We start from the raw sequence: 16681 nt of genomic DNA on the forward strand, positions 1-16681 counted from the left end.
TTGTCAGAAATTATACATGCAAGATTGCAGTTTCATAAGAGAAATAACAATTATTTTGCCAACATTTTATTTAACAGGACCCAGCTTTGTTCATAATGACAGTGCCCACAAGAAAAGTCACGCTTTAGAACATGAGGATGGCCTGGCTGTATACTTTAAAATGCAGAGGGAGGGAACAAGCTCCTTATTCCTTTTCTCCCTTGTAGTAATGTAGTCAGGCAATAGAATGGAGCCTTTTATCCAACTACCTAGAGATCAGTGCTTACTTTATGGAAGGGAGTATTTTAAATATCTAGTTCGAGGACGGCAGTGTATATTTAAGCAATAAGGCCCGAGGGGGTTGTGGTATATGGCCAACATTCCACAGCTAAGGGCTGTTCTTACGCAACGCGGAGTTCCTGGATACAGCCCTTAGCTGTGGTATGTTGACCATATACCACAACCCCCCGCAATAAAGAAATCCCCTAGACCACGCCCACAAATTGGGAAAACAAATATTATTTACCATTCATCCCATTGGAAAAGAGCTTACCTTTTGTTTCTACAGAAATAACAAAACATTCCAAAGAGCTGCTGTGTTCAATGTGCATGTAGCCAGGTCAAAAATCACGACAGACTGTTCACAATGCTCCCAACGTAGGGAAATAGAGCCTATGAGAAGAACCTTCTGGCTTCAGAATGTAAGTAGGCTATGCGTGTGGAAAGCATTGTTAAGTACAGTTTGTTTAACGTCAGTCTTGACTAGCTTGATGTTCCGGTCGGTCGGCCGATAGCATTGTCATAAGGGGCATGAGGCAAAATTGCGTTTTTCTAAGTAGTAATCTTTAGACATATAGTTTTGTAATTGATTAAAACAAGTAGACAAAATGCCACGTTTTTGCTGTGAGCCAATGGGGTAACCACAGGTGGGCAGGGTCACAACGTTCTAATACCATCTGGGTGTAGCTGCCTTGAACACCTCCCATAGATACATTCAATCCATGCTCTGTATACCTCTTCTGATTGGTTGGTCTAGCCTGCATCTTTGCTCCTCGTTTCTATCCATCCGTCAACACTTACAGTCCCCAAGGGGCAGCGAATTCAGAGTAAGGGAGAGGAGTGCAGTGAGTTGAGTCGAAGTTCCGCATGTACTTCCGTGCCTGAGAAGAGAGGGGAGCAAGTGATGAAACAATATAGGAGATAACATTCCCAATAAATTAATCTGTAGATTTTGTCTTACGGAAGCCCACTTGCCACCTTAACATTTCCATATAAAAGGGAATCAGATGTACTTATAAATGTACAGGTATTAGCCCGCCACAGAACAAATGCAGTAATTGATTACACTTCTATCATGCTGTGGTAAATTAATTCAACCACAGAGCCAATAGAAATACATTACACCAGTCACAAGGAGAGCACAGGTGACCTAGTTACTATGGAAGATGAAAGAAGTTGTTTCTCACCAGGAAGAGAGCCAGCTGTCGTCTTCCCTCCGGTGTCATGTCCTCACCTGACAAAACAAACAGGAAAGGCTTAAAAATTACCACTGTATGTTTATATAGGTTGTTTTAGGTCTCTTTATGCAGTTTTGTCCTATTTTTAATCCCAGCCCCCGTCCCCACAGGGGGCCTTTTGGTAGGCCATCATTGTAAATAAGAATCTGTTCTTAACGGACTTGCATAGTTAAAAAAATATAGATACAATCTCAGAGAGCAGTGGTGTAAAGTACTACTTAAATCGTTTTTTGGAGTCTCTGTACTTCACTACATTCCTAAATAATTGTCATTTTTACTCCATACATTTTCCCAGAGACCCAAAAGTACTAGTTACAATTTGAATGCTTAGCAGGACAGGAAAAAGGTTCAATTCACACACACATCAAGAGAACGTCCCTGGTCATCCCTACTGCCTCTGATCTGGCGGACTCACGAACTGTAAATTATGTCCGAGTGTTGCAGCTGCCCCTGGCTGTCAAAAAAAGTTAATTGTGCCGTCTGGTTTGATGTATAGCATTTACTGTGTACTTTTACTCATATGACAATTGACCATTTAAAATCTGATACTTCTAGACTTTTACTGGGTCATTTTATATTAAGGTATCTTTGCTTTTACTACCTCTGGCAGAAAGGAGCGTCTAAGGGGCAGTGAACTAACCCTTTTGACAAAAGGACAAAGACCAAAATAAATTCCATCAGGTAATTCATCTAGGGAGATTCTAATCTAAGTCAAACAGCTGTAATGGTGTGGTCATTTGAGGAGCAGTCTTACCAACACTCCAGGGGAAGAAAACGTCTCTCTCCGTCTTATACGACTGCAGTACAGACACACACCAGTCATCATCCACCTCATAGCTACTGTACACCGCTGCCTCTTCTACGTGGTTGGAGGCTGCCAGCCATGCTCTGATGGCCCTGACTCCATCGTCTGTCATCACCTTGGGGTACCTGAAGATATGACATCAGAAAGGGTTTAAACAGAAACACAGCGCCCACTCTCTGTTCCTAGTGTATGTATATGGTACAAGGCAACACCTTAGCTGTCTGTGTGAGGTTGTGTATAATCAGGTCTGTAGTGGACATACACAGCCTGTGAGAGGTTTTGGAGACGGAGAACCGACCTGAACTGCAGAAGTTTGAGCAGGAGGTTGTTTCCTCTGTTGGACATGATGTCTTCTGGACCCCTGAAACACAAGTCAGTCAGTGAAACCAGTCACTAGATTTACCAGCGCATATCTAATCTGAACGGGCCCTTTTCGTTATTCATGCCTTCATAGTGACTCACGTGGTGGTAATGATCTCATCTTTGGTTCTTCTGATCAGAAGCACTGGTCCCTGGTACCTAAGGAAGAACTTGAGTGTTTGGGTCACAAAATCTCCCATCGGGTAAACAGCACCCCTTTTGACCTCCCATACATATATTTGCCCATTGTAAAAGTGCTCAGAACGTGTCCTTTTGGACCTGCTTGCCAAAACATTCAGAAGAATAAAGGTGCTCAAAGTTAAACTAATTTGCATATCCCACCATACCACACATCCTTGTCTTCATCACTGGAAAAGATAGTTGTAATTGATATTTAAAAGCTTAAAATAAAACCAACTATTTTATACGTAAACACAATTATCTAAAAACTTGTAAAACTCTTTTGTTCTTCATATTTGTATACATTGTAGCTTATACCCTACTTTACATCTGAAGTTGTGTTGTGCCCGCCCTCAGGTGAGACATGGTCTTGAATACAGTAGGTCACAATACCAGAATGGACTTCAATACAGATGCCGTCATGTTTCTCAACACCAAAAAAGGAATATTAGCCAGTCACAGAATGGCACTTGATACAGAAACTCAGCTACTGACTGTCAATCGTTGAGCATCTTTTAAATTCAAAATCATTAGATTTTACTGTAACATTTTTCAGAGATGGCTATGTATGGATGAATTAACCAATTATACAATACATTTGACTAATTATTCACATAATGGAAATTTATTTGAATGATTGATAAACTGGGTAAATCAAGTAGTAACCTAGGCCTATACACAGTGCACAAAACATTGAGAACACCTTCCTAATATTGAGCCCCCCCCTCCTCAGAACAGCCTCAATTCGTCAGGGCATGGACTCCATAAGGTGTCGAAATCATTCCACAGGGATGTGGCCCATCTTGATTCAAGTTGGCTGGATGTCCTTTGGGTGGTGGACCATTCTTGATACACATGGGAAACTGTTGATCGTGGAAAAGGCAGTATAATCTTTTGTCTTTCCCATTCACCCTCTGAATGACACAGATACACAATCCAAGCCTCAATTGTCTCAAGGCTTACCCGTCTCCTCCCCTTCATCTACTCCAGTGGTTCCCAAACTTGTTATAGTCCCGTACCCCTTCGAACATTCAAACTCCACCTACGTACCCCCTCTAGCACCAGCATCAGCGCACTCTCCAAATTTGTTTTTTTTTGCCATTATTGTAAGCCTGCCGCACGCACACACACACACATGAAACATAAGAATGAGTTTGTCACTTCCCACGAGCTGGGTTGTGACAAAGAGCTCTTAAAAGACCAGGGCACAAATAATCAATCATTTTGCTCTTTAGTTAGACATCTTACATATAAAACCTATAAATACAAAAATGTGTTCATCAAAAAATGTGAATAACTCACCACAGGTTAATGAGAAGGGTGTGTGTGAGAACGGATGCACATAACTCTGCAATGTTTGGTTGTATTGGAGAGAGTCTCAATCTTAAATCCTTTCCCACACACAGTCTGTGCCTGTATTTCGTTTTCAAGTTACTGAGGGCCGAGAATCCACCCTCAGAGGTACGGGGTTGCAAAGGGCATCAGTGTCTTAATAGCGAGATTTACCAAGGCAGGATACTCTGCGCACAGCCCTATCCAGAAATCTGCCAGTGACTTCTGATTAAATTAAATTTTCACAGAACCACTTGTTGCAATTTTGATAAGGCTCTCTTGTTCAGATATCGGTAGATGGACTGGAGGCAGGGCATGAAAGGTATAACGAATCCAGTTGTTTGTGTCGTCTGTTTCGGGGAAGTACCTCCGTAATTGCACACCCAGCTCACTCAGGTGCTTCGCTATATCACATTTGACATTGTCTTGGCCTAATGATAACCAGCACACTGCTGTATGTTGCAGAATCGTTACATGGTCGCTGCCCATATCATTGCATAGTGCAGAAAATACAAGAGTTCAAAGCCCCTCGGTACACCGCAGCATCCGCAAAGGAAATGCCTGGACACGACAGTGAAACGTCTTTCAAGCTGTCAGGCATTCCCTTTGCGGATGCTGCGGTGTACCGAGCAACTGCTTGCACACCCATGTCTCCCTGTCATGGCTTTTGCGCCATCAGTACAGATACCAACATGAGCAGCAGTTACGTTTGGTTACATACGGACTGTTAGTGGAATTCCCGCGAGTGAGTAACAGTTAATGTGATTGGATGCTAACTATTTGATAAGGCTACCTGTATTTGACATTGTGTTGTTATTTCGCTGAACTGAAGATGGTTTAATTTAGACTTTTGGCAGTGAAACGAGGCTACTCAGGCGAGAGAAAAATAACTCACCCAAATGTATAGCCCTGTTGGAAAATATAAATGGACTGTTTTGAAAATCTGAAGGAAAATGTAACAAAAATATATATATTTTTAAACGTAAAGCAAATTTTTATTTGGTTTACCCCCGAAGGCACTGTGCGTACCCCAGTTTGGGAACCACTGATCTACACTGATGGAAGTGGATTCAATACGTGACATCAATAAGGGATCATTGATTTCACCTGGACTCACCTGGTCAGTCTGCAATGGAAAGAACATGTGAACCTAATGTTTTGTACACAATACAGGTGTATGCATATTCACTATGAGTGTGTGCATGCATTGAGTTGAGCTTGTTTTGGCTGATTTCATGGGACTACAGATGAGTTTCCCTTCCATTTGGGACTAATTTTATTGTACTGATCAACATCATTTACATAGAAGTAGCTTATTTGATATAGCTGCACGCTGTGTCTTTAACCAGTAATGAAAATTTCCTGTGATGAAGACATGGATATCTGATGGTAGGATATGCAAAATAGGTCAACTTTGGGCACCTTTATTCTCCTGAATGTTTTGGCATTCCGGTCAAAAAGTCCCTTTCTGACCACTTCCTCCATGGGTAAACATATATGGAATGTTTTGGCATTCAGGTCAAAAAGTCCCTTTCTGACCACTTCCTCCATGGGTAAACATATATGGAATGTTTTGGCATTCAGGTCAAAAAAGTCCCTTTCTGACCACTTCCTCCATGGGTAAACATATATGGAATGTTTTGGCATTCAGGTCAAAAAAGTCCCTTTCTGACCACTTCCTCCATGGGTAAACATATATGGAATGTTTTGGCATTCAGGTCAAAAAGTCCCTTTCTGACCACTTCCTCCATGGGTAAACATATATGGAATGTTTTGTTCAAATCAAATGGGATGCTGTCAAAATGTGATTAAATTCAAATAAATGTACCCAATATTTTCCATGGATGATATGTTCGTGTCAGACACACACACGTGTAAAGTGTTTGTGTGAGTAAGGAGTGTTGCACTTACTTGCAGAGCTGTTCTGCGCTGTTGAGGTTCATGTACTGCCTGACTGTGTGTGTCACCAGAGGCCCTGAAACACACCATTTCCATTGTCAGATCCTGAACCAAACACAGCCCGTACAAAGACACACACCTCAGGCCTTTAGAAGCTCTTATCCAAAGTGACTGTATTCACTTCTTAATATATATATTCTTATAGAATATATCTCACCATAGAAAAAAAAAAAAGTGTACACAATACATTTGTTTATATGACATCACTGTTTTTTTCCACGCCTTGACCTATGACCCCTGCGAGAGACTCACTCCAGCTGTCGGGCATGACCTTGAGGGCCAGCGGAAGCAGGTCATCAAAGGAGGCGTCCAATACCAGCGCTTGGATCTCTGGATAGGACATCACAGCCCAACTGGCTGAGAGACACAGAGAAATATATAGACAGAGAAAGAGAAAAGGAAATATGAGAGGGGGAGAGAGAAGGGAGGAGAGTGCGGAGAGAGGGTGGCCGAGAAGAGTGAGACGGAGAGAAAATGAAGAGAAGGGGGAGAAATAAAGAAGTGGCGCTTACAATATGTTGGTGAAATTGGTTAACTCATTCCCACAACAGACTAGGGCCAGACAAACTGCATATACCAGTAGGGTCCCTACCTGTGAATCCCCCTATGGACCAGGCATACACCATTATGTCACTGAGCTGGAAGCCCAGCTTGTGCACTGCAAACTGGATCACTACATCCATGGCATTGGCCTCGTTCTGGGGGAACGGTACGCCCTGAGAGAAATAAGGGAGTGGATTGGGGAACGAAGAGTTATTGTTTTACATTTACTTTCATGTCAATGCACATTTTGAGACGGAAACAAATCTGCTGCTAACACAGACATTTAGATTTCAGTAATTTTAGCAGAAGCTCTTATCCAGAGTGATTGGATACATTTTCCTACTTTTACTTGCTGGTCCCCTGTGGGAATTGAACCCAGAACACTGTGCGTCTTCCAACCTTCTCTATGAATGACACGTGTAGACAAACCAGACTTTCCACATAAGACAAACTTGCCTAATAATGCAGTTGAAATATGCTGGTAAGTTCACACAAACGCATGATGGGGACGAGCGAGGGACACTTAAGGCTTACCGTGCTTCCTGCAAAGCCAGGGTGGTTCCAACCAAGCACTGAGTATCCACCTGCAACACAGACAGAAACGGCTTTATACTGCTCTAGTTTAAATTTAACAGGTTAAGGAATATGTTAACCACCATGTATGAACAGTGATCTTCACAACGAAAGATGGTAAGTAGGATGGAAGTAGGAAATAAGTATTTGATGTGTAAAAGTGTCAGAGGTTCCTTACCTTCCAATGGAGTGTTCATACAGCCCACCTCATAGAAGCCTGCGTTCCCCTCACAGCAGATCACCTATAACATACAGCCAACACTACAGACCTCGCAGGGAAACATGGGTAATGTAGTGCTGATGGTTCATAGAGCCTACTGTAGTCCAGTTCCTTATCAGAGGAATTATGGGTAATGTAGTTCAGATGGTTCATAGAGCCTAGTGCAGGTCCTTACCAGAGTCTGTCCGTGCAGTCCCTCTTCTCTCCTGCGGTCCACAAACATGGTATCAATCTCATTCCCATCACACGCCACCAGCTTGTTCCTCTGGCCCTCACACTGCACACAGAAGAGGGAGAGAGGTACAGAAACAGATCGGAAAAGAGAAACTTCAAGTTACGCAGTTCTATAAGATAAAGGCTGCATACAGTGCATTCTGAAAGTATTCAGACCCATTGACTTTTTCCACATTTTGTTACGTTACAGCCTTATTCTAAAATGGATGAAATTCTCCCCCCCCCTCCAGCTACACACAATAATGGCAAAGCAAAAACAGGTTTTTAGAAATGTATGCAAATTTATTTAAAAAAATTATCAAACTGAAATAACACATTTACATAAGTATTCAGACTTCACTCAGTACTTTGTTGAAGCACTTTTGGCAGCGATTACAGCCTCGAGTCTTCTTTGGTACGACACTGTATACACCTGTATTTGGAGAGTTTCTCCCATTCTTCCCTGCAGATCCTCTCAAGCTCTATCAGGTTGGATGGGGGATCGTCGCTAGACTTGTCCCGAAGCCACTCCTGCGTTGTCTTGGCTGTGTTCTTCGAGTTGTTGACCTGTTGGAAGGTGAACCATCATCCCAGTCTGAGGTCCTGAGTGCTCTGGAGCAGGGTTTCATCAAGGATCTCTGTACTTTTCTCAGTTCATCTTTCCCTCGTTCCTGACTCGTCTCCCAGTCCCTACCACTGAAAAGCATCCCCACAGCATGATAATGCCACCACCATGCTTCACTGTTGGGATGGCACCAGGTTTCCTCCAGATATGATGCTTGGCATTCAGGCTAAAGAGTTCAAGCTTGCTTTCATCAGACCAGAGAATCTTGTTTCTCATGGTCTGAGAGTCCTTTAGGTGACTTTTGGCAAACTCCAAGTGGGCTATCATGTACCTTTTACTGAGGAGTGGCTTCCATCTGGCCGCTCTACCACAAATGCTTGATTGGTGGAGTGCTGCAGAGATTGTTGTCCTTCTGGAAGGTTCTCTCATCTCCAGAGGAACTCTGGAGCTCTGTCAGAGTGACCATTGGTTTCTTGGTCACCTCCCTGACCAAGGCCTTTCTCCTGGGGTTCCACATTTCTTCCATTTAAGAATGATAGAGGCCAGTGTGTTCTTGGGGACCTTCAATGCTGCAGACATTTTTTGGTACCCTTCTCCAGATCTGTGCCTCGACACAATCCTGTCTCGGGGCTCTACGGACAATTCCATCGACCTCAAGGCTTGGTTTTTGCTCTGACAACTGTGGGACCTTATATAGACAGGCGTGTGCCTTTCTAAATCATGTCCAATTAATTTAATTTACCACAGATCGACCCCAATCAAGTTGTAGAAACATCTCAAGGATGATCAATGGAAATAGGACGCACCGGAGCTCAATTTCGAGTCTCATAGCAAAGGGTCTGAATAGTTATGTAAATAAGCCATTTCTAAAAACCTGTTTTAGCTTTGTCATTATGGGGTATTGTGTGTAGATTGATGAAGAAAATGTATTTAATAAGGCTGTAACATAACAAAATGTGGAACAAGTCAGGGGGTCTGAATACTTTCTGAATGCACTGTATATGAATACATGTATAACTATTGTAAATTAATGTAACTTGACCCTACTGTGATGTGTGATGACTCACCTCTTCTATAAGTCTAGCCTGGCCCTGTTGTAGCATGGGTCTCATAGCCCTTTGCAGTAGGTATACAGACCCAGGGTACAGAATCCTCCTCCCAAATGAGTGGGCAATCAGAAAACTAGAAAGGGGGAGAAAGAGGGAGGGGAGAGAAAAGGTAGCATCAGTGGGCTAGCAGGCAGTAATGTAATATGAATTGAAATATTTTGAAATATTATGAAACATTTTTTTTAATCCCTGTTTGTGAGCATTTCTCCTTTGCCAAGATAATCCATCCACCTGACAGGGGTGGCATATCAAGAATCTGATTAAACAGCATGATCATTACACAGGTGCACCTTTTGCTGGGGACAATAGAAAGGCCACACAACACAATGCCACAGATGTCAAGTTGAGGGAACGTGCAATTTGCATGCCGACAACAGGGAATTCCACCAGAGTGGTTGCCAGAGAATGTTAATTTATTTACCAAATTTACCAGCTGCCACAAACATTGTTTTAGAGTAATTGTCAGTACCCTCACAACCACAGACCATGTGTACGGCGTCGTGTGGGTAAGCGGTTTGCTGATGTCAACAAAGTGTCCCATGGTGTTGCTGGGGTTATGGCAGTTTCCCAAAATCGGTCTTCGGGAACCAAAGGGGTGCACGTTTTGGTTTTTGCCCTAGCACTACACAGCTGATTCAAATAATCATCAAGCTTTGATTATTTGAATCAGCTGTTCAGCTGTGTAGTGTTTTAGCGGGGGGGGGGGGGGGGGGGGGTGCACCCATTGGGAAACGCTGGGCATAAGCTAAGGCCCATTGTCATGCCATTCATCCACCGCCATCACCTCATGTTTCAGCATGATAATGCATGGTCCCATGTTGCAAGGATCTGTACACAATTTCTGGAAGCTGAAAATGTCCCAGTTCTTTCATGGCCTGCATACTCACCAGACATCTCACCCATTGAGCATGTTTGGGATGCTCTGGATTGACACGTACAACAGTTCCCACCAATATAAAGCAACTTCACACACACATTGAAGAGGAGTGGGACAACATCCCAGAGGCCACAATCAACAGCCTGATCAACTCTATGTGAATGAGATATGTCGCTCTACATGAGGCAAATGGTGGCCATACCAAAAAAAATGACTGGTTTTCTGATACACACCCCTATTTTTTTTTTTTAAGTTATGACCAACAGATGCATATCTATATTCCCAGTCATGTGAAATCCATAAGGCCTAATGAACTTATTTAAATTGACTGATTTCCTAATATAAAACTAACTCAGTAAAAACTTTGAATTCGTTGAATATTGCATTTCTATTTTTGTTCAGTGTAGTTTAGTACCTGACAATGTGGCACGGTAGAGTACAGTGTGTTGTGGGTTTTGTAGTCTGTTTATACCTGACAAAGTGGCATGGCAGACAGGGGTCGACATTCACGCTTGACCAGGGCAAGTAAAAACAATATTTAAAAAAAAAAATGGAGAACAAGAAGAATATAGATTTAAGTTGTCCGAATGGACAAATAAAATAAATCACAATATAAATTAGGGTAGTCCATTCAGAACTGGATCTGTGTCCTCCACATGTAGCGTTACACACTGTTCTCCCAATCTATGCGGAGCGCATCGGCATAGAATTATTGAAAGCCTGTATTGACAAGCACGAGTGGTCTTTCAATCAGGTAGTCGAGAGATGCGTTTGAGATCAAAGCGAACCGCATGTGCACATTTGTTGATATTCATTGCTTGTTAGTGAGTCATTTGCCCACTTATAGCTTATTTTTGGTCAGCAATGAAAATCCTTGCGCAGCAGCTAAAATATATAATATAAATATATTATATTTTACCTGCTGCGCAAGTCTCTCTCCTCTGGCAACAACCCGCTGGCACACACAGGTGACGCACACCCCATGACTTTTACAGGATTTTCATTGCTGACCAAAAATAAGCTATAAGTGGGCAAACCACTAATAAATATATATATATATATATATAAATATACATACACAGTGCCTTGCGAAAGTATTCGGCCCCCTTGAACTTTGCGACCTTTTGCCACATTTCACGCTTCAAACATAAAAAGATATAAAACTGTATTTTTTTGTGAAGAATCAACAACAAGTGGGACACAATCATGAAGTGGAACGACATTTATTGGATATTTCAAACTTTTTTAACAAATCAAAAACTGAAAAATTGGGCGTGCAAAATTATTCAGCCCCCTTAAGTTAATACTTGGTAGCGCCACCTTTTGCTGCGATTACAGCTGTAAGTCGCTTGGGGTATGTCTCTATCAGTTTTGCACATCGAGAGACTGAAATTTTTTCCCATTCCTCCTTGCAAAACAGCTCGAGCTCAGTGAGGTTGGATGGAGAGCATTTGTGAACAGCAGTTTTCAGTTCTTTCCACAGATTCTCGATTGGATTCAGGTCTGGACTTTGACTTGGCCATTCTAACACCTGGATATGTTTATTTTTTAACCATTCCATTGTAGATTTTGCTTTATGTTTTGGATCATTGTCTTGTTGGAAGACAAATCTCCGTCCCAGTCTCAGGTCTTTTGCAGACTCCATCAGGTTTTCTTCCAGAATGGTCCTGTATTTGGCTCCATCCATCTTCCCATCAATTTTAACCATCTTCCCTGTCCCTGCTGAAGAAAAGCAGGCCCAAACCATGATGCTGCCACCACCATGTTTGACAGTGGGGATGGTGTGTTCAGCTGTGTTGCTTTTACACCAAACATAACATCTTGCATTGTTGCCAAAAAGTTCATTTTTGGTTTCATCTGACCAGAGCACCTTCTTCCACATGTTTGGTGTGTCTCCCAGGTGGCTTGTGGCAAACTTTAAACTACACTTTTTATGGATATCTTTAAGAAATGTCTTTCTTCTTGCCACTCTTCCATAAAGGCCAGATTTGTGCAATATACACGACTGATTGTTGTCCTATGGACAGAGTCTCCCACCTCAGCTGTAGATCTCTGCAGTTCATCCAGAGTGATCATGGGCCTCTTGGCTGCATCTCTGATCAGTCTTCTCCTTGTATGAGCTGAAAGTTTAGAGGGACGGCCAGGTCTTGGTAGATTTGCAGTGGTCTGATACTCCTTCCATTTCAATATTATCGCTTGCACAGTGCTCCTTGGGATGTTTAAAGCTTGGGAAATCTTTTTGTATCCAAATCCGGCTTTAAACTTCTTCACAACAGTATCTCGGGCCTGCCTGGTGTGTTCCTTGTTCTTCATGATGCTCTGCGCTTTTGACGGACCTCTGAGACTATCACAGTGCAGGTGCATTTATACGGAGACTTGATTACACACATGTGGATTGTATTTATCATCATTAGTCATTTAGGTCAACATTGGATCATTCAGAGATCCTCACTGAACTTCTGGAGAGAGTTTGCAGCACTGAAAGTAAAGGGGCTGAATAATTTTGCACGCCCAATTTTTCAGTTTTTGATTTGTTAAAAAAGTTTGAAATATCCAATAAATGTCGTTCCACTTCATGATTGTGTCCCACTTGTTGTTGATTCTTCACAAAAAAATACAGTTTTATATCTTTATGTTTGAAGCCTGAAATGTGGCAAAAGGTCGCAAAGTTCAAGGGGGCCGAATACTTTCACAAGGCACTGTATACACACACACAACAGACTAACTAGATAACCAGCCAAACTACACTGTTTTGAATTGGCTATCTTGCTAGTTAACTACTTAGCATGTATTAATGTCATTGTCATGTCCGATGTCCTAAAATAACTTTCCACTGGCACTTGTGTATAACCGCAAAATGGGGGACACAGTTGATACGGGTGCAGTTGATGAAACCAAATGCGGCATACTTCGGTTGTAAAACAGTCGCAAGCCCTCAAAATTAGCTAGGATTCACATCTATTCAATTCCGGCCATGTAATTCTGACAAAGTTTCAAATATATATTCTTAGAATAGCCTAATTGACAAGTAACAATGTTGTCAAGATCTTCCCTGAACACTGATTATTTTAACCTTACAAATAGATAAAACATCTTGGTTAGCTACCTCACCAACCTTAGCCAATTGATCCCTGGTTCATTTAACGAGGGAACCATTGTATAAAGACAAAGTATTTGGTTGTAATTGTAATGTTGCAGGGTGGGCAAACCATCCTCCAGGAGAGCTACTGGGTGTGCAGGCTTTCGCTCCAGCCCTGCTCAAAAAATAATCAGCTGCTCAACAGGACCTTGATAAGCTGACTGGTGTATTTGTGCAGGTTTGGATCCAAAGTCTGCACACCAGGTAGCTCTCCAGATGGAGGGTTGACGGACCACGTGTTTTAAACAGTAGTCTGTTAAGTGTCGTGCTCAAGGCCACAATGGCAGAAGATAATTTTTATATACTTTACCTTTATTTAACTAGGCAAGTCAGTTAAGAACAAATTATTATGTTTCAATGATGTCCTAGGAACAGTGGGTTAACTGCCTGTTCAGGGGCAGAACGACAGATTTGTACCTTGTCAGCTCAGGGGTTTGAACTTGCGACCTTCCGGTTACTAGTCCAACGCTCTAACCACTAGGCTACCACTAACCACTAGGCTACCCTAGTAATGAAGGATATTTTACATCATACAACAATTTTCAGTCACCTTTTCACACAAGTTAAACATTTTAATAAATAACCCTGTCCTACTTGTCCAAAGAACAAGTGGCTAAAAATTGTAATGTCAAGCCCTGGTAGAGTACAGTGTATTGTGGATATTGTAGTCCGTCTATACCTGATGATGTGGCATGGTAGAGTGCGTAAAGAGTTGAGCACGCTGTCTGCTGCCCCTCTCAGTTTGGGCTCTGGCTTCAGTAGAGACACTCCTGCCTTGGACAGCAGCTTCCTGTCACACAGGATGTTAGAAGGGATATTTAACAAGAGTTATATAGTGAAAATAGAGCCTTACTCTCAAATCATAACCCAGACACAGTCATCCTGTTTACATTTTACTGTATCACCTGGTGTATTTCATACCAAAAAAACTACAATCACAGTGTAAAAATGAACACGTGTAAAAGGCTCACAATCAGTACGCAAATTACACACACAACTCACGGATTGCTAACTTCTTCCCAGCTGAAGTCTGCCGGCCAGTGAGAGAAGTCAAAATCATAGCAGGCCAGCTTTTTCTACAGACAGTACATTCAAAATTAGTGATCAGAAAGAATAGCTGTGGCTTGTTTCTTGAATTCAAGATTGCCAACCACTAGCAAAACAGGCCTGAGAATAATATCAAATGACATATAGGGTACTGGTTAGACATAACACACCATATGGGGAGTAAGGTGTCATTTGAGAAGCAGCCCAACTGTTGACAAGCTGTTGCCATAGCAGTGTTACCTTGTTGCTAGGCGTGTGGTTCTTCCTGGTTTCCTCCAGAATGGAGATGAACTGTTGATACTCAGAGTTCCTCCACCGTCCCCAACCTGAGAGGGAGGGAAAGGGAGAGAGAAGCAGCGAGTGCCAGAGAGAGTCTCAGTGGTGTACTTAGTGTACCTGACAGACCCACACCTTGTGAGGGAGTCAGTGTGTGAAATCGTAACCCCCACAGGAATGCAATCGTAGTTACACACAATCCAATATCTGTTTAGTAGATGAAGAACACCAGACACTACATTCTCTAGAATTAGGTTTGAGATGTTATAATATTTTATTGGGGTGGGTGGGGGAGCATTGAACACAGAGGATTTCTCAAACCAGACCAATCCAGGAAGAGCAATACAAGTTCAGTAAAAAGAGTGGTAAAGTTCTCACCTCTCAGAAAGGCGACTCCCAGCAGACAAACCATTACAGTTCCCACATACTGACTGACTGGTACCAGCTTACTGCTGCAGATGTACCCTGAAACACACAGCAACAGTTAGGGCTACGAACACTACATAAACAATTAGGCTAGTAATAGCCATTTGCTTCCTCTTTCTTGCACTAAAGCATGCACACATGTCCTACGTCAAACTATAACACCACTAGCCAGTACCAATACTTACCTACTACACTACAGCTGGGAGGTATTAATAGTTAAACCCAATAAGAGCATTACTGCAGGAGTCATTTTTATTACCTTTCATATGGCATGAGCGAACACACACACACTACCTTTTCTGTAAAGGTAGCAGAGGAGGAGAGGGGAGCTGTAGTATGACAGAGACCACAAAGCTGACGCCTGGAGGTAGAAAACACAAGAGAACAGTTACATCTCAACACAAAGTATGAGAATGTATAGACTACCTGTATAGCTATGCGAGTGTGCTACTTGTCTTTACCTGTGGCTTCAATTTAAGCAAAAACAAAGATCGTGTATTACAGTGCAGGCCACTGCATGTAATAGTAAAATAAAGTTTGTGCTCTAGCTAATCAAAACAGATTTAATGATCAACAATTTGATACAACTTGTGGTAACTTGCTAGTTATATACTGACCCATCCGAGGATGCTGTCAGTGTGTTTCTCCAGACTCTTGGGTTGATAAGTCCATCCCTGGGGTTGTAAGAGAAGGGGAAGTAGTTAGCTGCTAAATGAGTGGTGACTAGCCAAGTCAGCTAACTGGATAACTGCAATGATTTCCCTGCCTAGCTAGTACAGCTAACGTTAGCTACCTAGCATAACTAAAAGCGGCTTAGGTTACGTGCTTGCTAGCATGCTCACCTGCAACAACACAAAGACAGCCATTATACTTGATTCTCCTTGGAATCTAGCTGAACATTCCCAAATGTGTTAACTATGCATAATTGTTCACATTGTCACCGGTCAGTGATTGACAGCAGTTTCAATAACACGTACTGACACATCCTGGCCGGAGCGAGAGCTAGTGCTAGCGTCGACCAAAGTTACATTCCTAGCTCTTCCTGGTCGGTCACAAACACAAGCACGGTATCTGCCGTGAGCCTACCCTCCTGCCTGCTCTTCCTTCGGGTCGGGACTCCTCCTGTGAACGGTGCACTCTCTGGAGATGAGGCCCCAAAAAGCAACGAAACCACATCCAGCCGGCCATTCTTCCTCCGGTAGCCGACACAGGACATAAATTCCAAACATACAAAGTTCAAGCGTTTTCTTCTTTTGTATAATAGCTTTCGCAACCATTATATGTGCATACCGCCACCTACTGTACAGGTGGATAATAAATATCCCAAAAAGGAAATATTGCTGGGTACAAATAAATCTATACAAACTTTCAATAACACATTTTTAATTAAACTAAATCAGCCTGCTTTTCTGCTCAGAAAGATCCTGTGAGGGTGGCATGTTTTCTGGCCAAAGTAGTCCTTGCAGTGCGTGTGCCATGAAGTCTTCTCTGCTTCTTGGACACTTGTGCAGTATAATTAATAATGTGTATATAAATGCTACACAATCCACCTTCTTCACAG

At 42.3% G+C, this 16681-nt stretch overlaps 1 protein-coding gene across 1 annotated transcript; it reads right to left on the reverse strand.

Annotated features, from left to right (window-relative positions):
- Positions 1-50: 50 nt before the first annotated feature.
- LOC139424343 (phosphatidylserine lipase ABHD16A-like) lies at positions 51-16379 on the reverse strand. Its single transcript, XM_071176081.1, has 19 exons — positions 16207-16379; positions 15738-15794; positions 15415-15481; positions 15073-15159; positions 14659-14744; positions 14374-14447; positions 14051-14161; positions 9314-9428; positions 7644-7745; positions 7427-7490; positions 7210-7259; positions 6725-6848; positions 6385-6489; positions 6085-6148; positions 2764-2820; positions 2600-2662; positions 2251-2426; positions 1446-1492; positions 51-1139 (listed from the first exon to the last, which is right to left on the reverse strand). Exons 1-19 carry the CDS (start codon positions 16306-16308, stop codon positions 1056-1058), a joined length of 1635 nt encoding a protein of 544 aa, XP_071032182.1. The 5' UTR covers positions 16309-16379; the 3' UTR covers positions 51-1055.
- Positions 16380-16681: the final 302 nt, after the last annotated feature.

Source organism: Oncorhynchus clarkii, chromosome 2, assembly GCF_045791955.1.
Source record: "Oncorhynchus clarkii lewisi isolate Uvic-CL-2024 chromosome 2, UVic_Ocla_1.0, whole genome shotgun sequence".
Lineage (NCBI taxonomy): Eukaryota > Metazoa > Chordata > Actinopteri > Salmoniformes > Salmonidae > Oncorhynchus > Oncorhynchus clarkii.